This window comes from Aspergillus aculeatus (genome assembly GCF_001890905.1).
Source record: "Aspergillus aculeatus ATCC 16872 unplaced genomic scaffold ASPACscaffold_27, whole genome shotgun sequence".
In the NCBI taxonomy this organism is placed as follows: domain Eukaryota; kingdom Fungi; phylum Ascomycota; class Eurotiomycetes; order Eurotiales; family Aspergillaceae; genus Aspergillus; species Aspergillus aculeatus.
This window is the reverse complement of record NW_017963002.1, coordinates 38,209-65,184: the sequence shown is the minus strand read 5'-3', so window position 1 is coordinate 65,184 and position 26,976 is coordinate 38,209. Positions and strand designations below refer to the sequence as shown.

The 26,976-nt window shown below is 46.8% G+C and overlaps 7 protein-coding genes across 7 annotated transcripts; 3 read left to right on the top strand and 4 right to left on the bottom strand.

Annotated features, from left to right (window-relative positions):
* Window positions 1-5,546: 5,546 nt before the first annotated feature.
* On the bottom strand, window positions 5,547-6,957 carry ASPACDRAFT_55687 (proline racemase family protein; the record flags this gene model as incomplete). Its single annotated transcript, XM_020203039.1, has 3 exons — window positions 5,547-5,985; window positions 6,016-6,547; window positions 6,951-6,957. 3 exons carry the CDS (start codon window positions 6,955-6,957, stop codon window positions 5,547-5,549), a joined length of 978 nt encoding a protein of 325 aa, XP_020051020.1.
* Window positions 6,958-7,116: 159 nt separating this feature from the next.
* ASPACDRAFT_55686 (Zn(II)2Cys6 transcription factor domain-containing protein) lies at window positions 7,117-9,036 on the top strand (the record flags this gene model as incomplete). Its single annotated transcript, XM_020203038.1, has 7 exons — window positions 7,117-7,251; window positions 7,312-7,366; window positions 7,422-7,706; window positions 7,781-8,229; window positions 8,261-8,305; window positions 8,374-8,656; window positions 8,687-9,036. 7 exons carry the CDS (start codon window positions 7,117-7,119, stop codon window positions 9,034-9,036), a joined length of 1,602 nt encoding a protein of 533 aa, XP_020051019.1.
* A 2,947-nt stretch (window positions 9,037-11,983) lies between these two features.
* ASPACDRAFT_1883938 (uncharacterized protein) lies at window positions 11,984-13,836 on the bottom strand (the record flags this gene model as incomplete). The annotated part of the gene is made up of 6 exons (XM_020198357.1): window positions 11,984-12,090; window positions 12,156-12,664; window positions 12,720-13,062; window positions 13,108-13,330; window positions 13,407-13,700; window positions 13,798-13,836. 6 exons carry the CDS (start codon window positions 13,834-13,836, stop codon window positions 11,984-11,986), a joined length of 1,515 nt encoding a protein of 504 aa, XP_020051018.1.
* A 786-nt stretch (window positions 13,837-14,622) lies between these two features.
* Window positions 14,623-16,235, bottom strand: ASPACDRAFT_65053 (flavin monoamine oxidase family protein; the record flags this gene model as incomplete). The annotated part of the gene is made up of 3 exons (XM_020204070.1): window positions 14,623-14,865; window positions 14,920-15,729; window positions 15,810-16,235. 3 exons carry the CDS (start codon window positions 16,233-16,235, stop codon window positions 14,623-14,625), a joined length of 1,479 nt encoding a protein of 492 aa, XP_020051017.1.
* Window positions 16,236-17,517: 1,282 nt separating this feature from the next.
* Window positions 17,518-19,343, top strand: ASPACDRAFT_55683 (Zn(II)2Cys6 transcription factor; the record flags this gene model as incomplete). Its single annotated transcript, XM_020203037.1, has 5 exons — window positions 17,518-17,588; window positions 17,655-17,796; window positions 17,848-17,924; window positions 17,982-18,351; window positions 18,426-19,343. 5 exons carry the CDS (start codon window positions 17,518-17,520, stop codon window positions 19,341-19,343), a joined length of 1,578 nt encoding a protein of 525 aa, XP_020051016.1.
* Window positions 19,344-19,826: 483 nt separating this feature from the next.
* Window positions 19,827-21,352, top strand: ASPACDRAFT_37519 (acyl-CoA dehydrogenase family protein; the record flags this gene model as incomplete). Its single annotated transcript, XM_020200307.1, has 5 exons — window positions 19,827-20,003; window positions 20,066-20,381; window positions 20,448-20,678; window positions 20,726-20,815; window positions 20,868-21,352. The coding sequence occupies 5 exons, from the start codon at window positions 19,827-19,829 to the stop codon at window positions 21,350-21,352; spliced, it is 1,299 nt and encodes a 432-aa protein (XP_020051015.1).
* Window positions 21,353-21,658: 306 nt separating this feature from the next.
* Window positions 21,659-26,731, bottom strand: ASPACDRAFT_55681 (uncharacterized protein; the record flags this gene model as incomplete). The annotated part of the gene is made up of 8 exons (XM_020203036.1): window positions 21,659-22,900; window positions 22,979-23,828; window positions 23,879-24,108; window positions 24,788-25,250; window positions 25,616-25,711; window positions 25,767-26,077; window positions 26,134-26,204; window positions 26,548-26,731. 8 exons carry the CDS (start codon window positions 26,729-26,731, stop codon window positions 21,659-21,661), a joined length of 3,447 nt encoding a protein of 1,148 aa, XP_020051014.1.
* Window positions 26,732-26,976: the final 245 nt, after the last annotated feature.

The following is a 26,976-nucleotide window of genomic DNA, read 5'->3' as shown; positions in this document are numbered from 1 at the left end:
GTAACCCTAATGTAAACCCTAATGTAAACCCTAATGTAAACCCTAATGTAAACCCTAATGTAAACCCTAATGTAAACCCTAATGTAAACCCTAATGTAAACCCTAATCTGACAACCCTAATGTAATACCTTCGGCGGAAGGTTTATCCGGTGCTGACGGGCCGAGGTTTCTCCGGATTCCTTGGCTGTCTGTGGGCGGGCTTCGGCCAATCGGACTAACTTTCCTCCGGCATCACATTGTTGCCTTGTGATGCGGCTGACACGCGTGATTGCTGCCTAGCCAAGGACAGGGGTCTTGGCCAATCCAAATCTGGGACGCGTCGTCTCCGGAATTGGAATTTGCGCCTTCCATGTCAGAACAGCGCGTCGAGCGACTTCATTGGAAACAAAGAAGTGCCTCAGTGCAGGGAACGAGTCATTCCAGCGGCAAAAAGAGGGGTAGTCCAACCTCCTCTTTCTCTGGAATCCTCGATCTCTTCGGTCGGCAAGGGCATAAATTGACACCATCAACCCAGCCCTGATGAGCCACCAACGGCGAAAGTTCTGACGCTGTACACACACGTCGTTCTCGGCTTACCCTGTTGAAGACGCTCATCTCCTCTGCAATCGTTGCGCAGCCTCTTATCACTGATTAATGAAAACCCTAATGTAAACCCCCTAAATTTTTAAAAAAAGATTTTTATATACTGTTTATATTAGTCTTTTTCAGAGGGCTTTTAGAATATATCTTTTTAAAAGTTCTTAAAATACCAGAAGAGGCTTTAAGACTTTTATTATAATTATTCTATATATATTTAATAGTATTATTTAAAATCTTAATCCGAAGTTTCTGCAGAAGAGTATTAACTACAAGCTGAATTATATAAATAAGACAGGGTATATAATACTAACTCTAAATAATTTTTAAAAAATTAGAATTGGTTAAAGTATTATAAAACTGGATGTTTTGGCTGAGCTAAGTTCGGAGTTTGAAAAAGATTATACTAAATATTAAATTATTATTACTAGTATTATTAATTATTATATTTAATAACTGATAGAAAAGATTATATTTATATAAAACTGATAAAATAATTACAGTTAGATTTTTATTAATATAAGATTTAGATACCGATCGGAAGTCCAGTAAGATCTTATAATAATCTATATTTTCTATTAAAAAATATTTAATTAAAGTAAGAAATATTTTTTAATTAGAACTAGTTCAGCAGTCTACTGCAATTAATATCCGTCTAGTATCTAAAAACTTTAATAACAGCTGTATATATATATTTTTTAATAATTCTAAAAAATATTCTTTAATCTGCGCTCGATTAGACGGACTTGATTTTCAATACAGAAATAAAGCAGTAAGATTATTTATTTATTTAAATTAAATATACTTAATAGTTCGGAATGGTAGACGACAGGCAATAATAAAGCGTAGGACTTAATTCTAAAAATTCTATTTATTATAGATTATAAAAATCTAAAAAAAGTAATAAATTAAAAAAAATTATTTTTACAGAATAAACAAGTATCTGTAATAATATATTACTAAGTATCTAACTAATTATTTATTTAAATATAATTAATATTATTTTTTTCTTACAATCCTTACAAAGATAGTAGCTTATAGAACTAGTTTCTGTATTTTTAATTTCTGGATATTGTAAAATATAAAGATATGTAATATAATAGATATAAAAAATTCTATTAGAAAATAATATATCTTTCTAAAAACTATTTTATATTATTAATAACTTCTTCCGACCGAAGTAAAATAGCGGTTTTCGAATTTATATACAGGCTTTAAAAAAGATCGTCTCTTACTACTAATTTTAAAAAATAGAGAATTTATTTTAAAAAATTGGATATAAAACAATCTTCCGATTCTTCGCAACACGCATAATCTTAAGATTTGAAAAAGAAGAAAAAATCTGGCTTAAAAAGCTTATCTCAGTTTAAATATTATTATAGTTTATAAAGATCTGAGAAATAGAAGAAGAAGGCTCGATAATATTCTCTAAAAATAAACTAAATAACTGTAATTAATTTATAATTCTAAAGCTACTCTATAAATAATAACTACAGAAAGATAGAAACAGAAAATTCTGTAAAAATAGTTTATTTTACTTTAAAATATATTTTTATATAAATATAATTTATTATATTTTAATATACAGCTAAGACACCCGCCGCGGTACCGTATTTTATTTATTTTAGTAAATTTAGTATTAAAATACAGACGGGCTGAAGTAATAGATATAGTATTTCAGATTAAAAAATTTTAATAATAGTTTTTTTTATTCTTTACTAATAACTTAAATTAGACTATTTTTAGATATATAAATAAAATATAGCTCGAAGAGCTACTAACAGAATCAGAAATAAATAAAATATTAAACCGGTCGTATATTATATATAAAATAATTAAATTAAATAGATCTTTTTTTAATCAGACTGTAAAATTTAAATACTGTAGATTTTAATATCTGATTTTTATATCTATTTTTTTTAAGATAGTCCAAATCCAACAGATTAAACTAATTAAACAGATAGAAGAGATTAATTAAATAAATTAAATATTTTAAATTTATACTATAATATTTAATAAATAAATTAAATAGTAGTTGAAAAGTACGGTTATTAAAAATAACTAAATAGATAGTATAGTACAGATTTTCTGTTAAAAGTTTAATCTATAAAATAGACAATCCAGCTTTTTTAAATAGAAAATAAGAATATAATAAACTATCTAAGCTTAATTTAAATAAAAAATAGTAAAATAATAGCAGTATATTTATTATTAGTAATCTAATTAGTAGTAAATATATAATTTTTTTAGTATTATAGATTATTATTAAAGTATACGGTCTAAACAGAGCTATAATTATATATCTTTATATATATTTCTTATTATAATAGTAATAAGTTTCGAAAAAGTTAAATTTTATTAATACTATTAGGATTTTCTTATTAACTTTTAGATATAGAGATAGAGAAGGTACTAATACTCTTTTTAATTATTTTTTTCTAATTTAAAAAGCTTTATTATATATATTTTTAGGCAACGGTTAAGATGGTCAGATAAATAACCGCTTAATTTAAATATATTTTAATTATATTAAAATCTAAAAAAATATAGCAGATAGATCTTAGTACTAAAAATAGTTAAGACGGTTAACCGTCTGTTTTTTAGCTATACCGCGGTCAGATATAAAAATTTTTTTAATCTGGCCATAACCTGGCGGTCAGGTATAAAATTTTTAATTAACCTAATCTGACCTGGCCGTTAGCCACTCTAGTTAAATAATAGTTATATCTTAATCTAATTTTAACTAGACAGTATAAAGTTTTTTATATTTTAATCTGACTGCTAGATTATGGCCAGATTAAGATTAACATATAATGGTCAGGTTAAGCCACTCTAGTTATAATCAGATATAAAAATATATATATTTCTAACCGGCTTAACCTGCGGTTAACCGGCAGGTCTAATTTCTTGATAATTAAACTTATTTTTAGAAAATAATAAAGAAAGACAGAATACTACTGTCTGATTTTAATCTATTTATATCCATTTATATCTAATATCTGTTTTAACTAGTCTTTTTAAAACTAGTATAGATATAACAGTTAACTGCGGTTAATCGTTCTATCTGATAGTTAATCTGATTTTATATCTTAATCTGACCGCCAGGTTATGGCCAGATTAAGGTTAAGATATAACGGTCAGGTTAAGCCACTCTATTATGAAATAATTCAATAGAAATAATAATAAAATTTAAAAAAATTGGATAATAAAAAGGTTACCCGCACCAGCAGATAATCTTAAAAAAGTAAATAATAAAAAGTTAGAATTTTAGACTTTTATATCTTCTTATTTTTAAAAAGAGTTCTTTTTATTTTATCTAAAAGAGATTATTTAGATAGTAATCAATCAGATAGCTTTTCTAAATAGAAAGAAGAACTTATATAAAAAAGATATTAAAATAGATAATAAAAATATCTGATTAGAATAAATCTTACAGATGTAACATTTGTCCTAATCAGATATTTATTTTTTTAAAAATTCTTATAACTTCATAAATCTTTAGCTTTGGAAACTGAGCCTAGGCTTTTTATGGTTTCTTTTTCTTCTAGTTTATTTTAATATTTTTTATATTTTTTTCTAAGCAATTTTTTTAAGACTTGGACATAGGGATTTTATATGTAGAGTGGTCGATTACCAGTGCAGTGGACAAAGACATCTGCGATGGTGGCAGATGGACTCACGAAGATGTTGCCTCAATTGAAGCATGCTGAGTTTGTTCGAATACTTAGTATGAAAGATATCGGCCATCTTTTTGAATGAGAAAGAAAGACATACATCTCCAGCGAAACTCCAGATTGCTCTTCGCTAAGGGGGTGTGTCGAGGATGGCGGGGTAGTAAAATACACCCAGAATAGTTTAGTTTCATTTGTGTCGTGATTTCTTTATTTGTACTAGTTAGGGGATTCTTGATACTCTGAAGAATCGGTGGTTTTCAACCGCTCTTTTTCTACTAGGTAAGCAAGGACACCCTAACATGTCCTCGCAGCTTCCGCTCTTTTCTTCTTTTCTTCAACTTTATTCATCTCATCTTTTTGGATTGGGTCCCGTTGGTAGATTAGCCCTATTCTTACATACAATGCCATACTGTATCCGCTTGCTGTCATTCTAAATTTCATTAATAGGCGACCTGGCACAGATAACAATCTACTCTTTCACCAGAGAATTTACTAGGCGATGCTTAGTTTGGTTAAGTTTGGTAAAAACCGAGTAATCAGCAAATCCAGGAAACCGATTAACTTTCGCTAACCAAACTGATACCGATAAGAACCTTCTCCGCAACACCTCAGAAGGTAACTATCCCCCTCTCAGCAATGATTGGTCGTGATGACCTCATGTGAGTCCTGAGCGGTATTAAGAAAGGAAAGGGCTTCCGACTGGTCTGTATTAGGCTGTTAGTATTGGGTGCTTGGGTCTGGCTTGCGTTTTTAGCATGCAGCATTTTTGTTTTTATCAACACCTTCTCGCTTGTTTGAAGAGGGGATTTTGGCTATTCAGCAAAAAGATAAGGAGATGCTTCTGGGACAGCCGACCGTCTGTCCGAAGCAGATTGCTCTTTTTAGTCGTTCATTACATTTAATAGATTGATTCTCTTCGCATTTCTTTCTCGAGTACTCTACAGGCTACGGAGCTTTCAGAACAATAGGGATCTTTTGCGATGAGCGGTCTTCTAAGTCAGGGGCTCTATCTCTTCTGTCCTCGGTGCTTTCCTCTCCTTGGTGGTGGTTATTCCATTGTGCCTCGACCTACCTGTCTGGAAGCAAGAAAAAAACGAAAATAATGAAGATCGATGATCTCTGGCTAAAAAAGAACGAAAAACATTACCAGGGCTCAGATAGGCCTGAAATACAATTATGTAAATAAGTAAGCAGAGCGCATTTGATTGAATACCTCCGTCATGATATAAACTATAATAAGAACTTGGACAGATTACTGTTGTTGATTTGATGGTTGCTGCTTTCTCAGCTAGGAACTTATTTTGACACATGCCACGAATCACCAACTCGGAATCCCTCCGGGAACGGGTCGCTTGGATCAAGAACTACTTGTTGATAACTTGTGATCCAAGCACTTCCTTTAACGGTAGGAAGAATGGCGTCGTAATTGCCAACCTTGCTAGTTCCACGGATTGTGCCAATGAATTCTGTACTAATAGGACTCACATGTCGGAAAGATTCTCCGATCGACAACTCGTTTCGAGCATGTAGTTGAGCCATGCGGGCACATATACCTGTTCTACAGGGGCTTCGGTCGAGGCGTCCCGGAGATACAACAGTAGTGTTGCGTGCTGTCTTTTCCCCGACATCGTTCTGCAATAGTTCCGTAAAGACGAGACATGTCACCCCTTTAATTTCTGGATTTTCGGAATGGACAGGTTGGATGGTTTGTTGCACAGCACGTTTGATTTTCTCGCTATATTAGACGATTCTTTCTCCGTCAGACGAATCGATAGCCAGCCCTATCTGGCTGATATCGAAGATTGCGAACATTATTCCACCCCAGACGATATCACACAGAACTTTGCCGATGTCGGGAACGTCCACTTCCAAGTCGAGCTGGAAAACAAACGCGGGTATGTTGTCAAAGGCAACTGTCTTGCATTTACCTAATGCACATTCTGCAGTGACGCAGACTAAGCCGGCCGCAGTATCCAAATTGAGTATTGTAATTAGTTCCTGCATTTCAACCATGCGAGTTTCCAGCAAGACAGTCGTGGTACAAATTGTGTTGGAACCAGACATAGGTGGATATTCTTCGCTTTCCATTATAATAAACCCTGCATCGGCGCGGGGATCGCAAGGAGGCAGAATGAGGTTCGCGTTCTTCGAGGGGCGACCACGCGGCTCATTCAACATCAGTTGTCGAATTCCGTCTGCATTCTTCCAGAAGTACATCATCTTATTAAATATTGTCTTTCCTGGGGCATCCAGAACGCCGCCAACAATCACGTCGCCCACTTCCCCGGCGGCATGGACTCCGACAACGTTGATTGTTCGTTAAGCTCGCATTGTAAACTGTAGAAGCAGGGTAATGGATGGATCGGATACGCTCAATTCTCATTTTTATTTTCTGGTTGTTCACTCTTTATATAACACTAGTCAGAAGCTAGGCCTTCAAATAAAAGAGAAAAAGACCTGCAAGCGTCGATCGGAGCTTATCTGCGATTCTTCCGTTGGCTCGGAATAGGATGGTCGATAAGGGCAGGCAATCCCGCTAAGGAGAATCTAAGTGGAGAGTGGAGACTCTTCACTCCCAGACGGGTAGTCACTCCCGTAGTCCCCCTCGGCTTTATCCAAGCCCTCGCTCATCCATCATTCATGGACATATTACGGCCTGCGGGGTATTGACCATTTCCAACTCACCTAACTATACCCTACTCTCCATCCTATCGTCCGTGACAACATCATCTCTCTTATCGGTGTCCTATCACCCGCACCAAGTATGTCACATCCTCAGGCTGTCCTTGCGATTTAATCACCCTTGTCGTGAACTAATATGCTAGGTGTACCGATCTTGTGCCTTGGTTTGGAATTGATTTCCGAAATGCCCCTGTCGTGGAAACGCTTACATCATCGGTACCGCCGAAGTCACGATGTAGGAGTATGTATACCATGCCGCAGAAGACATGTCAAGTGTGACTTCCTTCATCCGAGCTACTCCGCGTATAAAGCCATTGGAGTCACCTGTCAAATGGATGAAACTCAACTAACATGGTCATCGGCGTGACCGGCCGCGAAGGGAAACAAGGCTCGTGGTCTCGCCACCCCAGGTCCGCGAAAGCATCTATACACAGGTATATCTCTTGGAAATATGACTTTTTGCTTGGAAGCGATCTGACGTGCCGCCAGAAGAAGACCGTGTCTCTATAAGCATGACCCTGCAATCCAGCCTGATCTCGGGTCCAATCTGTCACAGTCTGGAGGAGATTGAACGTACATCAAAAGTTGTTGCCTCGTTACCAGGCCAGCGCAAATTTGTTGGCTCCTTGGGGGTGATGGAGCTCAGGACGGAGCAAGTAGATCCTCCTAGCTCTATCTCTGTAAATGCTGATTCCGATCCCACTGAGTCCTCCAGCGACCTAGGTAATAGCCTATCGGAGACGTTGCCTGGTTTCATCAATGCCTTGGACTCAAGTATATGCGATACTTTCTTAGATTGGCCTGATTATTTGATATGAATTCTTCATGGCCACATTCGAGCTTTATAGCTTCTCCTGACCCGGAGATAGACAATGGCGCCGAGCATAGGGGGGCCGCGGACGGAGCTATGATTTTGGAAGGGTTGCCCCATACCAGCCCCTGCATACGCCGAGACCTTTATTTGGAAAACATTACAATTTCTGATGCCCAATCAACGTTGGCGCATTTCAGATATAAAGTTATTCCATTCATGTTTTCTTTCCCGCTCTACGAAAAGGCGCCCCTGGAGATAGTAAATACGCAGTCAGCTGTCGTGACTCTTGCTAACCTCAGTTATATGGGTGTGGAACGCGTTACCCATGCCGCTTTGGCGAATTTATTGGCTTTGATTGCAATTTCTGCTCGTCATTTTGCGGCGACAGTGAAGAGTGCCCAAAGTAGCGATGCTTCACACTGGAAGAAAGTCAGCGAAGAAGCATATTCACAGGCAAGATTCCACATGGAATACTCTTTTACTGTTGAGTTACATGACGAAAGGCCCCCCTAAGTATAAGGAACAACTCATGGCAATATCCGCGATGCTTGGCTTTGCAGTATGTTGACACCTCTTCCCCTTCCCAATCATGCCCGTTATTATGCTAACAACCCTCTCTTTTTGAAGATTCTATTTGACTACCAGAAAGATGCTCGTGCCTACCTGGTCGATTCCGAGCGCCTCTTAAGCTTTCGCGGTTTGGCCAAGAGAGTAGTATCAAGGAACGCAAGGTTGCTACATCATATTTACACGTGGAATAGGACTCTCATTGAGAGCTCGTTCGTTCTGCGCTTCAGTCAGGATAGCGAGGTGGAAACGAACCTAGGTTGGATACGTCCACCTTTGAATACTCGAACGAATCCATCTTTGGAGCTAGATGAATTTCTTCATCTCAAAGACTACTCAACTGGTACCCAGTCAACCTCACAGAGAGATTAAGACAGCAGCCTAAACGATATCCACCTTGAGGGTTCTAGAGAGGACACTAAAGCAATGTACCGTCAGTTGTATGGTGTGTCTGAAACGTGGCTTAGCCTCGTCTCGCAAACTACACGCCTTGCCAACGTTGTGAGCAAATTGAATTCGGGTCACGGGAGGCTGGATGGTCCCTTGCGGGAGACAATTGAGAGGAAAAGGCGTTGGCTTGAAGACATGATTTGGCAGCTCATCGGGGGAAACGAGTATCCCACCAAGGAACAGCCACGAAAACCTCCAGATATCACAACAAAACAGCCAAGAAGTTATATGACTCGTGCTTTGAATCAAGGGCTTCTCATATATTTCTATTGACGCATTGAGACATTAGATCCACGGCTCCTTCAGCCCAACGTCACTGCGGTGATTGAGTCTTTGAAAGATTTTAGAGCAGCATGTGTAGTATGTCAAGTTGAAGGACCAGGCTCTGTCTGGCCAGTCTTTATGGCAGGATGTGAGGCAATAAATCCGCTTGATAGGGAGTTTGCGATCGACTGGATGAATGCATCTTTTGCAAAAACTGGATTTACTAGGTTCAAGACGATCAAGAAGTGCATGGAAGCAGTCTGGGAAAAAAGAAGTGAATCTCACCACCAAAAAAAAGTTGGGCGGGTGACAATGTCTGGAGCTGGGTTGATGTCGTCCGGGAAGAGAATCTCTGTCTGATGCTTTCTTAGTCTATGTTATCTATATTTCAGGGCCCTTTTGGCCCGAAGCAGAGTGGGAGGCTCTTATGGTCCAGCCTCCTCAGAACAAGGCAGCACAGGGATACTGGAAGTGGTCTGAGAGTACGGAACTGTCAATTTTCTTCCTCTAAGCGACGCTAATCGGATTATCCTAAGGCAACTGGCGGCGGACTTAGAAACAGAGAAAGTCCGGCTATCGGCAAATATACGTCAATTGTCCGGAGCTGGAATCAATCTAGCCTCTCACCCTGCGGATATTGAAACACACTAAGCGAAGTACTCAGTTACGCTAGCGGAACGCAAGAGCGAGAGCCAAATTTTTTATCTGGTTGGTCTGCAGGTGAGGCCTCCCATACCCTTGGAGAGATAACAGGAAGCGTTCGATACGGCCGGTGAGCAGGCGGCACTCTGGGAAATAGTTGGCATTCTTTGTTGAGAGTGACATTGATAGATGAGAGTGGAAGGTCACCAATTCTCGACTGCTGATAATGGATATGCAAAGAAGAACCGCAATGACTTTCAAAGAAGGGCTTTTATGTACGATAGTGAGTAGAGGTCTCCGGTTTGTATTTCTCAGTGCGAGTATCAGCGTCCGAAATGCGGCTGATCCACACAAGTAGTAATCTCCCACTATGTTCATTGTCTAAAGGGGCGGAATAACATCCCTCTCCCGCGAAACGTTGTACAATCACTTACATTAATTTCGGCTGGCGCGAGTGACTCCTCCATTTCTGAGGAACCGGGATGGTATCCAAGTAACAATGTGCAAATGATCACGCAGAACTGAATACATGTTGGTAAATGAGTGTTGTTATATATCCAGTCCTCCATGATGGTATAAGTGATAGATGGTATAGTGGTAGATGCGGCTTGGCACATCTATCAATCTATCCGTCTACCAGAGTAGCACGTGCTGGTGTCGTGGCCGATTCCTGCTTCGCCCTATTCGTCCAATGATATCATAGAGTATTTTATAATAAACTTGGAAGTATCGATAGCATTTCTGCTTGATTTGGAATCAATTCGGACTTGCAGAACAATTTGATCCTGCCCTTGCCGAGGACATCCTCAGCCACGGAAGCGAATTTTAGGCAGAGGCCTATTCCGCGAGAGGGCTTAATGTTCAGACAGTCTAGCACCGATCAGGTGGCAATAAACAAAATTCGTATGTGCTAGTATACACTCTAGCGAATTGGGATCAGGCGGAACCAACGCAAACAGGATGAATTGATTGATGTATTAAGAAACTCCAATAATGAATCTGGGTGATGACACGTTGAGTTGTTCTCGCTTCCAGATGGGATTCGGGGTTGGAATGGCCGAATTCCACAAGCATCGACACCAACACCATAGACCACATACAAGAGCGGACACATGGCGAATCAATTAGTTGCGGGCGTTAATAACGGATCTATTTTCCTCAACACATTCCTACAGTTAGAAAGAACGAGAATGACGATTGGTAAGCAATTCTTTTCCAAAAAACTATTTAAGTGGACTGACCCTGATTAGTTCATATATTAAAGGAAACTGGCTATAGTTATGTGGTATTTTCATATTTTCAGATCGCGTGACCCGGCGATCCCAGGCCACACGCGCCGACAGAACAACTTAGTCTGAATTTTTGTATATATGCTATGTGGCCTTAACTTCTTCTTCCTGCCATCATGGCATGACCCTGGCTGATCAATTTTAACATAGCCCTCAAATGGAGTTTCCTATTGAATGCTCTGTTGTAATGCATCATGGTCATCAAGGTAGACAGTCCGTGTCCCACAATAAATACACGGGTCCTCTCTACCACCACGATACAAACCATCATCACCGACATCATTCTGGATATCCTGAATTGATGTTGGGTATTGATGAGAGACAAATCTCGCCATTCCGTTTATAAACTCACAGGCAAGTCGAACACTGGTACAGGATTGAGCCTTCTTTCCGGGTTGAACTTGAACCAGGAGTAAGCTATAATCTTTGGTTGTCTGCTCGTCCGCGATAAAGAACACGTTTGTTGCTACTCTGTTTCCAGCTACTCTTTGTTGAAGAAGATAAGCAACATTATCAATACATTTCCCATGAAAGTAAGATGTGTTCTACTCATAGTGCATATCTATAGCACCTGTTGCGTCACCTTCAATATTGTTGTCATCTTTAAGAACATAGAGGCAGTGCGGTGAAAGGAAGCTTCTTCGGTAGGCTGTGACAATAATATGGGTAAGGATCTATGGATCAAATCAGGTGAATTCAGAGGATGTGTATGACAGGGTCTTTGTTACATAACATGGAGTTGATCTTATGCAGACAATGGGGTATAACACCTCGTCGTCCATTTCCGCAGGCTTGTGCTGGTGGTAGAGTAGAGAAGTTTGTATTGCTGAAGAAGTCAGATGGCGGGCTCCTTAGCGGCCCGTTGTATTTCCGGCCACGATGCTTTAGGCACCATTTAGCTTTATATCTAGGTGATCCAGAGCCAAGACCCTTTAGACTTTCCATTTTTTCACTTTGAAGATGAAATTCTGAATGACTTCTGCGAGCATAAACAAATAAGCCAGTAACAAATCTTATCCCATCTCTTAATCCAACCCATGCAATCTCGGTCCACAATACCACCGCCGCGCATAAAACACCCAGTTCCCCAACGCCACAATCGCCATAACCCCCAGCACAGCAGCCGTATAATCTAATCATCATCATCAGCAACTGAATTCAATCTAGCCACTGCTCTCGAAGAAGGCGAGAACTCACTCATATCACTCCCAGTGACCGGTCTCACCGTTGGAAAACTATAAAAGACCAATACCAAAAGCGAAAAGCCGACCGTCACAGAATTTGCCATCCATCCCACCGGACCGGGGAGTCGGAAAGGCCGGTTTGCAGGAAGCCAGGTGCTTCCGCGGCGACGCAACAGGAGCAGCGCGGCGGGGATGGCATAGGAGACATGCTGCAAAACCAGGCCTGTGGCAATGAAGGCGTTGAACGCGGATGATGACCCCAAATAAATACAGCCGATGATGAACACGACAGAGAAGTTGAAGACCAGGGCCCAGGCAGGGACGTCGAGAGTCGGGTGCGTCCGGCTTATTTGGCTGCTGCCGTAGAGCGCGTTGTCCCGCGCCAGGGACCAGGTTAACCGGGCGGCGGTCTCCTGAGCCCCGATCAGGGCGAAGACGGCTGCTAGGCTGAGGAGGACTATGAAGGTGGTTGCTGCTGCTTTTGAGTGAGTGGCTTGGTACCAGACTTCGTATATTGGGACGCTGGGGTTGGTTAGCGTTGTATACCGGGGGGGGAAGGGGGAGCGGGGCAACTGACCCTGTGGCTGAGGTGACGACTGCCTTGAGGTCATCGGTGCAGTATAGCATAGTTACAAGGAATGCAAAAGATGTACCGAAGCCGATGACGAGCGTGCTCAATAGTGCGCGAGGGACGACTCGAGCTGCGTCTTTGCATTCCTCGGCTAAGTGAAGGGCTCCGTCGATGCCTGCGTACATGTAATTCGGGGAGACGAGACCGGTGAGGAATGCTACCCCGCCAGATGTCCATCCGCTGTCGTTCAAGAAATTGGCCCAGACATGGGCGTTGGGCTGGAAGTTGGGAGACGTACGAGCGAGACAGACAATCACGATGACCAAGAACGAGGCCAGGGTTATGAAGACTAAAGAGTTAGATGATTCTGAGGTACGGCCTTTTTGGTGCTTACAGCTTGCATCATGGATCCAGAGGGACTTCTTTAGAAGCGCAGTACAATAGAAGAGTACCGATAAATTTATGACTTGATAGAGGATAAAGTAATGCCATGGCTGAGCATCAAAGCCGGGGTTGTAGAAGAGAACAATGCCCATGATGAGTTGGGACGGGATGATGGCAACACCTGTGCAGATAGCAATCCAGGCGAACATATTGGCTATTCCACAGGCGTAGCTCTGAAAATAGGTCAGAAACCGTAGTAAGGCAAGGCAGCCGCAAGCAGGAATGACGTGTCACAACAGTAATACGTACCAGTCCTCGGCTAATGCAGCCCGGGGCCAGGATCGAGGTCCAGTGATATTGCCCCCCTGCCGTGGGGTACACGCTCGACAGCTCGGCCAGGGTGAGAGTGCAAGCACCAACAAGTAAGAACATCAATATTAATCCATAGACCATCGTAACGGGGCCACCTTGGATTATGGCCAGGGCCACGGTAGCCGAGACCCCTGCCCAACTGTCACAGATGATCCAACTTGCGGAGATGATCTGAAGAGGTGTCATCTTGCGGGTTCCGGCTGGACTTAAGACCAACCCTTCCACGCAGTCCTGTTCCACCAGCCCACCGATTCGGACTGACTCTAGAAGAGAAGATAGCGATGAGATGAGGGACACGGTCGGTGAAAGCAGCAGGCCATCAACTTACGTCGCTCAACATCCAGGCTTGCTTCTGGTCCATAGACATAGATAATCAGCATGTCGACGATTTAGCTAAGTGTCTCCTTGCATACCTTGCTTGGTCGCCTTTGACGGTTCCATCTTCGGAGTATCGATGCGAAATTCAGATAACACTGTCTCTTGGATCGAGTATATTGATTGATTCTCATACTGCCCTACAAGGACGAACATCGCCCTCCTTTAAAGGTTCAACTTCTATCACACTCGTGGACATGTATCAGGATGCACTTGATAGGAAGGGTACTTCACATAAGGTAGTCCTAAGTGTTAAAATGGATGATGCGGGGACTGAGATGGGAATTACCAAAACCGGTCAATAACGTGAGATTTTGGCCTTGTGGCGTGGCGAATAATACGACACTGATAAGCTGGCTTTGCGGGCACGCTATCTATGCTCCCTGCGCTATCTGCGATTTTATGGGACAAATCAGACAAATCATTACATGAATGATACTAGCTGCGTGATATGGTGATAGCTATGGCCCTCGCTTTGGCCGTTATCCGGTACCCATTTGTTCTGCTTCACTGAGGACACGAGACTTGGGGATTTACTACTGTCCGAAAAGGACCGAGATACGATCTTCATGCTGGTGCCTGTCGAATCGCTTGGTTGCATGTTTCCGTCTTTGGAAACCTTCATGAAGGCGAGCTTGGACTATCATTCCTCTGAGGATATCTATAGCCGTACCGGCAGTGGTGGAGCAATGAGTTCGAAACCATTAACACAAAGTGGTACTGAATAAAATACTGTGTGCTATTCCAGAAACTAGTTAATGTTACGGACAATTGATAGTCACAAATGAGCCCGCGAAGTCGACCTTGATCGGAGCTCCTCCGTAACAGTCTTTGCTGCCCGTGTACCCTCCTCAATCGCACCATCAATGAAACTCCGCCAGCCCACAGCCCAGTCCGAGTTGGCAAACAGCACATTTCCGTGTCGGGCTCGCAGCTCATCCAGAGCTACTGAGAGAAGCTTTGGGGGTGAGAAGAACCACGCTCCCTTGGCAAACTCGTCCTTCGACCAGTTGTGGAAAACCTAGTGATGTTTGGATCAGCATAAATGAAAGAATTCATTAAGGAGGAAACTTACCAAACGCTTAATATCCATGTTACCAGGTGCCAATTCCTGAACGGCTTCCTTGGTCTTGTTCAGGTCCTCTTCCGGCTGGATGTGGTTCGCAGCGCCTCCGAAGCAGACAATGTGAGTGTTTCCCGCGGGTGTTGTCCCGTCGCCGATGGCATAGGTAAGTTTGTTGAAGGGGTATGAAATTCCCGTCCACGATCTCATCTCGGGGCTGGAGACCTCGGCATGGACCTTGACACACTGGTTGACATGACCCACATTGATTGCTGCTGTACGCTGGCGTCCCAAGGGAGGAGAGAATGCGATGGTGCTGAGCACATTGAGAGGAATTGTCGAGATCAGGCGGGCGGCTGTATAGCTCCGGCTATCGCGGGTTGTGACAGTGACTTTCCCACTCTGATCCTCGATGGATTGCACGGGACTGTTGAAGGTGTAAAGAAGATTGCCCGTCGAGACTGCCTCCTTGAAGAAGTTGATGGCGAAGCTTGACTGGCCCCGCTTGAACTTGTAGGAAATCAGGTAGTCCAAGCAACCCTGGTAGGTATAGCCACACAGAGCCCACCAGTGGAGAAATTCGAAAAAGCTGGTGGTTTCAAGAGTAGCACAGCTACACAGAAGAATAAAGCTTTCGACCACGGCTCGCTCGTCTGGTGTCAGCGAGGCGGTAATCTCGGTGAGACGATCCTGGGCGGACATCTGGTCGTATTGGCGGACTGCGGGGACATGGAAGGCGTTGTGGGGAAACGGCATGATTTTCCTGCCCAGCTCACCATCCACATTCACAAACTTGTGCAAGGCGGAAGCAAGAAGCTCATCCTAGACAATTTTTGGTTAGCTTGCAATCCGTGAAATGCGGGGTAAGGTTGGGTTCAATGATAGATGGATTCCCCACTCACCTCTTCTTGGTGGCTGAAGGTCCTCGATCCATGGTTGGTGCGTAACTGGAAATGATTGACCCCGTGGGAGAAGTCGAACGAGGGCTCCAGTTCATCCCGCATTTGATAGCGTGAGATCTCACGCCACACATGCGACTGACCCCAGTGAACCCATGTCCCTCCCATTTCGAAAGGATATCCTCCAATGTTTGAGGACCAAGACCGTCCCCCAATACGATCGCGGGCCTCAATGAGCAAGACTTTTAGCCCTGCCAGACAGGCATCTCGCACAGCCGTGAGGCCCGTATAGCCTGCACCGATGACAATCACATCGCAGCGGTCTAGGGTGGAGGTGATGTTGGTAGGGGGTGAGATGACTCCAATGGAAGGAACGCCTTGCACCAGCCCAGTCTCTGCCGTCCATTGGTATCCGTCGCGGGAAGTCATTCTGGAAATGTTGTAGAGATGATGTGTGCGCAGTTCAAAAATTGGTGATCATGCTTCAAATCTGGCAAAGGAAGATTCCGTTCCATGTATTTATATTGTACTACGATAACCCCTCCCATTATATGCTATCCGAAGTGTCACTCGAAAAATCTCTGTCGACGCTCCATTTCTGCGTGATAAGCCGGACCGCAAAAGATGGCCCGATATTGTTCTTGCGGTGGCAATGGTATGTTCTCTATATCCACACCGAGTACGAATTTACTCAAATAGACATTTGAGAGGAGAAATCTGACGTACAGCCATGCGACACCTCCCCAGATTCTTTGTGTTTGGCAGTTCAAACTATCGCCAATCACAATTGTCGATTTGATACGGGTCTATGTGGGGCAGTCAGAATTACCCAAATAGGGCATTAAAGTGAGAGGCGCTTATCCAGGTGCTTATCGCCGAGCTGATAGACCGCAAATTGATAAGACTTTCTGACACAACACATTCGCCATCCGACCTTTTGTCACACACATTTATAGTACTACCTATTCTCGAATTGATTCTTTTTCAATGAAGAGAATTCGCAAATCTAAATCTCACAGTCGTTGTCCTGTAATTCTGTTTTAATCACCATCGGGAGCCGCATTAGTTGTAGTCCCCCCGTGTCTTCCCGACGGTCGCCTAAAATATATTGATGCAAGGCGCTGCATCTAGCTTCACCAAGTATGTGTTGTATGACTGCCGGGAAAGTGTACCCAGCTCTGTTCGTTCCTTACCTTTACACGACAGCAATTTAAATTGATACAGCAAAACCCTCTTCGAATCGCATGTTAGGGTAGATTCTGAAATGCGATGATGTGAACGATAGAAAGGGTAGATCATCAATCCCAAAATCACAGATAGTCCAGGTTCGCTTCTCACCATCTAGTGATTGCAAGTTTGGCCATTAGACCCAGCAGCAGGTTCATAACAATCACATTAGTGTACGATAGTGTTTAGAGCAAGCGATAAGTTAACTTCCAATTATGAGGGATCGACATTGGAACTGAATTAGGGCCGAAATGCCCCGCAGCGCCCGCGGCAAGGCGGGCCCCCACCCGCTCATCTAGTGTTTCCCCTCTTTCTCTCGCCCTGTGCTTTGCAACTTCACTCCTCCGTCCGTCGCGTGTCCCAACCCCGCAAATCTCGTCATCATCATCCCGAATCGTATCCTGCTATCTGGTTATCTGGTTATCTGTCTATCATCTTTGTCCCTACGACCGCACTCACAGCTTAGGCCTGACTTGTCCCTACGATGAGTCCCCTCATGGCCCCCTTGCAAACGGGCAATCTCAAGCGCATTCGCCAAGCGTGCGCAAATTGCCGGTAGGTCACCTAGCAAGCAATATGGGCTGGGCTGGAGATTTGCTGAGCGCTTGGGCCTTTGTGTAGGCGTAGGAAAACGAAATGCTCCGTGGAGCGTCCGATCTGTTTCCACTGTCGCCGGAATAAGCATTCCTGCATTTACGAGCCTTACTCAGTTACCATCAGCGATAACTCTCCAGGTACCTCTACAGCGCCAACCTATGAGAATGTACGGTTGCAGCCTCATTGATTTGTTATAATTTATCTGATGATCCTCTAGAGCCAACTATTGCAGCGCATCTCGTTGATTGAGTCGCGCTTGGCGGAGTTAAGTGGACAAGCCGCACAACAACCCCGGTATGTTTTCACTATGAGCTTCGGTTATGTATTTAGTATGCTGATCAATCTGAAAAGCCCATCCATAGATCTTGAACCCCTCGGGCGGCCGATTCTGTCGACACAGCCTGCTGTCTTGGGCATCCCCTTCGTTACACCCTCGCAATCCGTCCTGGACTCCATCATAGACACCTATTTTCTCCATGTGCACAACCAGCCATACAGTAACTTCCAGGAGATCGGCTTCCGAGAGGAGCTACGCAAAGGGACCTTGCCACGATGTTTGGTACTAGCCGTGCTGGCCTCCGCCGTCCGCTTCTCTACTCACGAGCTCTACGCAGGAAGAGCGCTAGAGACATCAGAGGTTTATGCTCGAGAGGCTTGGCTATCCGTCTTGACAGATCACTTGACAGTAGAAGATAATATGGGGGTGCATGTCGTTCAGACGGTAAATATGCTGGCAGTAATTGATTATACAGGTAAGTTGGTGTGGACGACGGTGTGAGCGTCAGTTGCTCTGAGTTAACGAAAACTCTAGCTGGGCGCGTCAATTCGGGGTGGTTGAAGATCGGTCTGGCAGCGCGCATCTCACAAGGGCTCGGCTTGATGGGCGAGCCTGATGCTTGGCTACCTGCTACAGAGCAGGAGGAACGCCGACGAGCGTTCTGGTCAGTCTACCTGCTAGACAAACTCATTTCCTGTGGACGATCGCGCCCCCTCGTCATTCTCGACCAAGACTGCCAGGTCCAGCTTCCGTGTGACGAGATCACCATTCGACTAGGTGAGATCAAGAAGACGTACACCCTGCACCAGCTTCTCAGCTGGAACACCGATATCGCGGAAAGCCCCAGCCCGTTTGCTCTGGTCATTCTTCTTGCGTCCATCTTCGGGCGCTGCACGCGATACGTTTATGCCAACCGGCACACGGACGAGATTCCGCCGTGGGACACCGAGTCAGAGTACGCCGCGATCAGCTCCTCTTTGCTGCTGTTCGAGTCCTATGCGAAGTCGGGAGATGCATCAGTGGTTAATATGGTCCGGCAGAGTGCTGAAGCGACGGGGACACCGAATCATCAAGAACTAGGACACCAGACTTTCGCGCATACCCTATTTCATCTGTGCCACTGTTTGCTGAATCACCCCTTTGTTCTTAAACTTCGCCTGAAGCCCTTTGGCTCCAAGGCTCCGCATAGCTTTGTCACCCGTGCCCTGCAGAATGGACTAGACCATGCCACACAGCTTGTTCGTCTCCTCCACGATGTGTCCGAGGCGGGCGGACTCGTCGAGTCTTCATTCTACGCATACTGCGTGGCGATCGCGGGAGGCATTTTGTCGATCGTGTCACAGGAGGAGCATCAGAGCCTTCCTTGTCGGCCTTCGGAGATGCTGGAGTGCTTTCAGCATGCTGTCGATATACTCGATCGATTAGCCCAAGTCTAGACCCATGCCGCTAACATGGTACGTCAATTTCACTGTGCGTGAGATAATCACTAAAAACTTCCCTGGAACCAGGCCATCCGCCTACGGGATTTCCACGCCCATCGCCACAGATTAAGTAGCGTTCTCGACGCAAGCACCCCACCAAGCGATCTGGATCCCAGATCCGACGAGACTTTATTTTTTATTTGGGTTTACATTAGGGTTTTACTGACAATTGTAGGCATACTGCTGCGTATACGCACTGTCATTCCTTATGCTGTTCTACAAGCCTAAGATGACCCGCACAATGAACACAAAGTACACCCCGTATCCGGCCCGCATCCGACTACCACTGCTGCAAGAACCGTAGACATATAATCAAAGTATACAACCCCCTAGTCAACCGTATGAACCGAACCTGATATACCCCAAGTGGTCTCATCCCAGTAGTCACAGCCCAACCCCACCAATAAAAACATCCCTCAGCCCGATTACAAGCACAAGATGTCCCCAGCAGGCACCCCCTTCGCCGACCCTCTCTGGCTCACCCGTTCCCTCACCAATAGTCCCTACTACACCCCTTCCCACCACCACCTGCAGCGCGAAGTCAGGGACTACGTCGACACGCACATTGCCCCTTTTTGCGAAGAATGGGAAGCTCGGGGTTTTGTTCCGCCAGAGGTGCGTCCCTCTCTCTCCCCATCCGAACTTCAAGCCATATACAACGCTAATCCACAAAGAAGGTCCAGCACTACCACTCAAAAAGAGGCTACACCGCCGCCGGACTCTATCCGCTCGCAGCCGCCCACATCCAGCACTCCAATCAACGCCTGCCCGGCGACATCCACCCCGCCCAATGGGATGCCTTCCACGACCTGATTGTGATCGACGAGCTCGCACGCTGCGGATACCTAGGCGTAGTGTGGGCGCTCGGGTGCGGAAACGCCATCGGGGGGCCGCCGGTCGTGCTGTTCGGGAATGCCGACCAGAACGAACGATTCCTGGGGCCGTTGGTGCGCGGGGAGGTTCGATTTTGCTTGGGAGTTACGGAGCCGGATGGTATCTCGTTCTCCCTTTTCCTTGGTAAATTTCGCGAGTGGAATACTGACTTTCGCGGATGGCTAGCGGGCTCTGATGTCGCGGGAATCACGACGACGGCAGAGCAGCGAGGCGGTGTATATGTGGTGAATGGGGCAAAGAAGTGGATCACCAATGGAATCTTTGCGGACTATTGTACGGCAGCGGTGCGAACAGGGGGCGCGGGGATTGCGGGCATCTCGGCGTTGATCATTCCGTTGAAGGGGACGCCGGGGGTGACGTGTCGGAAGATCCGGAACTCCGGGGTGGAGGCCAGTGGTATGGTCTCTCGCACGTAAGTAAGGAGTGAGACTGACTCTTTACAGGTTCGACGTATATCGAGTTCGACCAGGTCGAGGTGCCGGTGGCGAATCTACTTGGGCAGAAAAATAAGGGGTTCCCGATCATCATGAACAGTGAGTATGTCCTTGGCATGAGGATAAGCCAGTGCTGATGGGACCATGATAGACTTCAATCATGAACGGTTGTGGCTGGCTTGTACTTCGCTGCGCATGGCACGGGTCTGTGCGGAGGATGCGTACAAGCATGCAATCACGCGGGAGACCTTCGGAAAGAAGCTCATTGAGAATCAGGTGATTCGCGCCAAGTTCAGTGCAATGGGCCGGAGACTGGACTCGGCCTATGCCTGGATGGAGCAGTTGGTCTGGATGGCGGATATGGCGCGTAAAGAAGGGAGGGACTTGGACATGGGAGGATTGTTTGCCAATCTGAAGGTGCTAGCAGGCAGAACGCTGGAGATGGTCAATCGAGAGGCACAGCAGGTTATGGGGGGTCTGGGGTACTCGAAGAATGGTCGGGGAGCGCGTATTGAGCAGATTAGTCGGGATGTTCGAGTCATGGTGGTCGGCGGTGGCAGTGAGGAGATTCTCTCCGATTTGGCGATTAACCAGGAGATCAAGGCAATGGCCAGGATGGGGCAGAGTAAGTTGTAGATTACGTTGCTTTTTCAATGAGTGTACTATGTACTGCTGCTCGGCAAGTCTGGTTCTATTTTAGATCTCAGTTCTCGATTGTGCAACTCCACTGAGTGGGCTATTATACAGTAACCTTCGAGGCGGTACAAACCACTCCAATCACTAATCTCCGCTGGTCCCTTAAATCAAGATAGATTATCTCACCCTTGTTATTGGGTCCCTACAAACTATGAAAGAGTCGCTACTAGACCACAGTACTTCCAGTGCAAAGAAAGAATATGTATCATATCTCAACATTGAGACCAGCTATAGACGTACAGGCAACTAGACAACCGAACAAAGTACCCTTCCCTCCTCCACCGCATCTCCCTTCCGCCACTCTGTCTGAAACGACCCTTCCACCGCCACGGAGATACTCAACTCCATCTTCATACTCTCAATCACCATGACCACCTGCCCCGCCTTTACCGAATCCCCATTCTTCGTCTCGATGGACAAAATCTTACATGGCATGGGCGCAGTGACCGTGCGTTTCGCCGCCTCTACGGCTGTTGCATCCCGCCTTCTACTCTCCGCGAACAAGAGCGGACTGTCCCGCTGGAATTCCATGTATGTCCCAAGAGATGGGAAGTGGCAGTAGATCCTTTGAGAACGGTCGACCAATCCTGCCGCTGTGCCAGGGGAAGGAATGGCGACGTGGGCACTGATTCTACGCCCGTCAACGGATGCTTCGATGGTGAAGGTGCTGGGCAGACTTGATGGCTCCGAAGAGGTCTCTGTGGGTTGTAAGGAATCAAGACACATGGTTCTCGGGGTAACAGCTTTGATGGAACCGCCACGGAGAGTGTTGCTGATGGTGTTGTAGTGAGCAACGGCAGAGCCGGGTTCCTTCTCGGCTGGAACAGGTAAGAGTCGCGCATGTTTCGTGTTGGGAGACTGTCCTGTTGCCGGTGAATCCCAGACACAAATGCCTGATGTCCTAGCCTGCGGACCGGTGATGGTCGTGACAACGTCCCAGTGGATGTTGACTGGATCGCAGGGCTGGTTGCGGAATTGCCTGCGAATGTGCCGGAATAGCCGGCCACGAGTATTTCCTGTTTCAGCCAAACTCCGGATCACCAGACTGGGAATCAGGGGCAGACTCTCCTGAAGCGGCACCTCCGGAAACTGCAATAGCTGCTCCAAATTGGACGGAATGAATGCAGTCGTATACGTCGGCTTCCGGAACTCGGGACTCAGAAGACAGCGCTGCAGGAAGAGCTGGTTCGTCTTGACCCCAACACAAGCTGTCTGGGCCAGTACACCACTCATTTTCTCAATTGCCAGCGCGCGTGTTGGCGCCCAGACAACAAGCTTAGCAATCATGGAGTCGAAGTAAATCGACACCTCGGCCCCAGTCTGGATAGCCGTCTCATACCGCACATCCCGGCCCGGTCCCAGAACCCCGTCTGCCGGCCGCCACAGCTGGACCCTCCCATGCTCCGGAAAGAAATTATTCTTCGGGTCTTCCGCACAAAGGCGACACTCAACCGCATGGCCTTGCGCCGGGACTTTGTAGTCTCCCCCCTCCAACCCCGGCAAATCCTTCAAACGGCCACCCGCTGCGACATAAACTTGCAACGGAACTTAATCCCATCCCATCACCTCCTCCGTGATCGGATGCTCTACCTGCAACCTGGCATTCACCTCCAGAAAGTAAAACCGGCGCGTCTGCACATCCACCACAAACTCCACCGTACCCGCGCCGGCATATTTAATCAACTCTCCGATCCTGACCGCAGTTTCACACATCTCTCGCCGCATGTCATCCGTCAGAAACCCACACGGTGTCTCCTCCACGACCTTCTGATGCCGCCTCTGCACGGAACAATCCCGCTCTCCAAATGCAATAACTGTCCCGTGCTCGTCCCCGACAATCTGGATCTCGACATGCTTCGCGGCGGCAATATACTTCTCGAGAATACAGTCCCTTTCCCCGAAGGCCCGCTCCGCTTCGGATTGCGCTCTCTCTAGCTCCGCTTCCAATCGAGAGGGTACATGGACAATACGCATTCCCTTTCCTCCGCCGCCGGCGGAGGCTTTCAGGATTACCGGGAAGCCGATCTTCGTTGCGGCGGTGATCAGGTCAGCCGGGGTCTGGCTGGTGCCGACGAAGCCGGGGATTAAGGGGACGGCGGGCGCGTGTGTGCGGAGGTAGGTCTTGGCTGCACGTTTGTCGCCAAGCGAGGTAAGAGCGGTGGTGCTTGGCCCGAGAAAGATCAGACCGGCGGCGCGCACAGCAGTAGCGAAGGATGCGTTCTCGCTGAGGTAGCCGTAGCCTGGGTGGATGGCGTGAGACTGGGTCGAGAGGGCAGTGCGGATGAGGAGGGGGATGTTGAGGAAGGGGTTGCCTGTGTCGGTAGATTCTTGCTCGGAAGATTCATCGGCAGTGCGGCTCAGGGAGCCCAGACAGATGGCGGTGTCTGCTTCGCGAATGTGGCGGGATGAGGAGTCCCTGTTTGAAATGGTCAGGTTATGCGGGGAAGGCTGGAGGTGGAGAATTACTCTGTAACGTAGACGGCGACGGTGCTGATGTTGAGTTTGCGGCAGGTTTGGATGATGCGTACGGCAATTTCTCCACGATTGGCGATTAGAACGCGTTGGATGATCGGGCGGCCGGTGGTCGGGTCGAGGGGAGGTGAAGCCACGTAGAATGGGGGTCGTGAGGGGGAGGCATGTTGCGAGATGGGGGATTGGGATACGGTCATTTTGCTGCAGACCGCTGTTGAAGAGTCCTGACTCGTTATCATGAGGTGAAGGTGAGGCAGAAAAAAAGGTGGTTACAATGCAGATAAGGGAATGAGACCCCGTTCCGTGTTCCGCTCGGTGAGGTTATCCGATGGATGGAATGGTTAGGGTTGTCTGGCTTGGCTTTCCCCGCATCGGACCGCTGTCCGCTCCCGCCGGCGTGGATCAGTCGGTCCGTGGATAACACATGGTGGGGTGTCGCAACGCTGCCTGGTCGTAGCTGCTCAAGTCCTTGCTATTGACAACACTGCCTCGTTCATCCAACTTTGTCATTAGGGCACACATCATTCTGCAATTCAACAAATACGCTTTCCATTAGTGTCAGTCAGTAGGACTACTCCAGGCAAGTTCTATTTGTATAGTATGAATGCTGGGATCTGCAGACAGTAGCGAATGCCCTGGAACAGCAACAATTCAGATCACTCGCCTTTTTTTGGTTTATCCAATCCCAATATTACATGTATGACGAACGCCTATGCTTTATTTCTTTATAACGCAATACAGATATTTCAATCGTATATGAAAGGAGATGCACCCTGACCGCTAGTCAAGAATAATGGCAAAAAAAGGAAAAGAATAAGGTATGATGACACACTCCCCACCCTTGTAGAACTAAATCCTCGCCAATAACCGATGTCCCTCGGCGCCTCTGATCCCAGCGCTGACCACAACCTCCAAACACATTCCCACCACATCCCTGGTATCACGGGGATCGATTATTCCATCGTCCACCAGTCCCGCACTCGTCGCATAACACGCCGCATCGGTTTGCACACCCGCCCGAAACCGCTCCACCCGCGCCCGAAGCTCCTCCGGCACCAGCACCCTCCCCTTGGCTGCTGCGCTGCTCCGCTGCACGCTCTCCATCACGCCGGACAGCTGCTCGGGGCCCATCACGCTGCACCGGCCGCTGGGCCAGGTGAACAGGAACCGGGGCCCGTAGGCCCGGCCGCACATGGCGTAGTTTCCGGCGCCGTAGGAGGCGCCTAAGATGACGGAGATGTGCGGGACGGTCGAGGTGGAGACGGCGGCCACGAGCTGCGCGCCGGCGCGGATGATGCCGGCGTGTTCGGCTTTTGCGCCGACCATGAATCCAGTAACGTTATGGATGAAGAGCAGGGGGGTGTTTCTTATCAGTATAGCTGTTAGAGAAGGGGTAGGAAAGAAAGGGGAGTTGGGGTGGGGTGGGGGAGCTTACTGTTGATTACACATGCGGATGAATTGCGCGCCCTTGACGGCTTCAGTTGGGTTTATCACTGACATTTGATTGGCGATGATACCGACTTGGATTCCTGGGTTGGTCGTCAAGTTAGTGCTGCACTTCGCGGGGCAATGCTGGGAGGAACATGAACGAGGCATGGACTTACCGTAGAAGTGCGCCCACCCCGTGATCAGATTGCGTCCGTATTCCGGCTTGAATTCCGAAAATCGCGAGTCGTCGAGGGCTTTCGGATATCGGGGTTAACCAGGCTCAGGAGGTCATCGACTAGGTACCTTGGGGGTAAGGGCTCGATGGTGTCGACGAGTGTCGTGGGTGATGGGCTGTGCAAGGTAGCTACCCACTCTCGGGCCTTGCGGATTGCGTCGAGCCTGCAATTGGTGGATTAACTGATGTTACTCGATAGCTGAAGAAGGTCGCACATACTCATCTGTCGCGATCTGATCCGCAAGTCCAGTCTTCGCGGCATGTACCCTCGCCCCGCTCAGCTCCTCCGCTCCAATTACCTCCCCGGTCGCCATCTTCACCAGTGGCGGTCCCGCCAGAAACGCCTGCCCTTGGTTTTCAACGAAGACGGTGTAATCGGAGAGCGCGGGGTGATAGGCTCCTCCGGCAGTCGAGGAGCCAAAGACGAGGGCGCAGGAGGGCTTGCCATATTGGGTCCGCACGGCGAGATCCCGGAATAGTTGGCCCCCTTTGTGGAAGACTCGGAATTGTTGTGGCAGAAAGACACCGGCCTGGGATAAGCAATCAGAAATTCGACTTCTTGCGAGAAAGTACTGGGGGACTGTACCGATTGTACCAGTGAAATCAATGGCAGATCATTCTGGAAGGCGATTTCCATGATTCGATTCGATTTGAGGACTGGGATGAATAGTCAGTATGGTTTCTCCAAGTAGAATGCGGTCACCAACCTGTCGTCTCATTCCAGGCCCCGCCGCTCTGGGTTGGGATATGTGACATGAGCATACATGGTCGGCCGCTGTGATATGAGTATCAGTGGTGCAAGCAATAGTTAACTAGTAGGCGTACCTAACATTCCCAATCCCCGCAATCAAATTTGCGCATGGCGTCGAATCGGGATTTCTATAGCCGGCGAAGGCCGCGATCTCCAGGAAGGGCGAGTCCTGGTCCAGCAAGAGGGCAATGCGATCGCGGGCTGCTAGGATGTCAGCTTGATGTCACTGCGAGGATCAATCACACCTACGTAGTAACTGGTCCCGTTTTTGATGTCTTGCTAGAGAGGCACTGTTGCCCTCGGCAGAAACCTGCTCCAAAGCCTCTTCAAACCTGTCTAGGACGGTCTTCCATGTTTCCCGATTGGCCCGATATTGCGGATTGTTAATGTCAATTTTGGATTGGAGCGGTGGGAAGGAGGGTTGAGTCGCCATGATGAATGTCAAACTCTAGATAGAGCTGTGTTCTTGGTAGATCAGTCTAAGTGAACTAAACAAGTACAAGGTTGGGATGGGGAGAAATGAAATAATCGAGATGGCCATGCTGTTGGTGGGGGGGGGGGGATCGATCTGCCCTAAGTTCGGACCGATGCCTTCGGTTGGTCCCGCCCGCAGGTCCGCAACCCATCAATGCAAGCAAACTGAGGGGACCGCGGACAGTCTGTGAATAAGGCAATGTA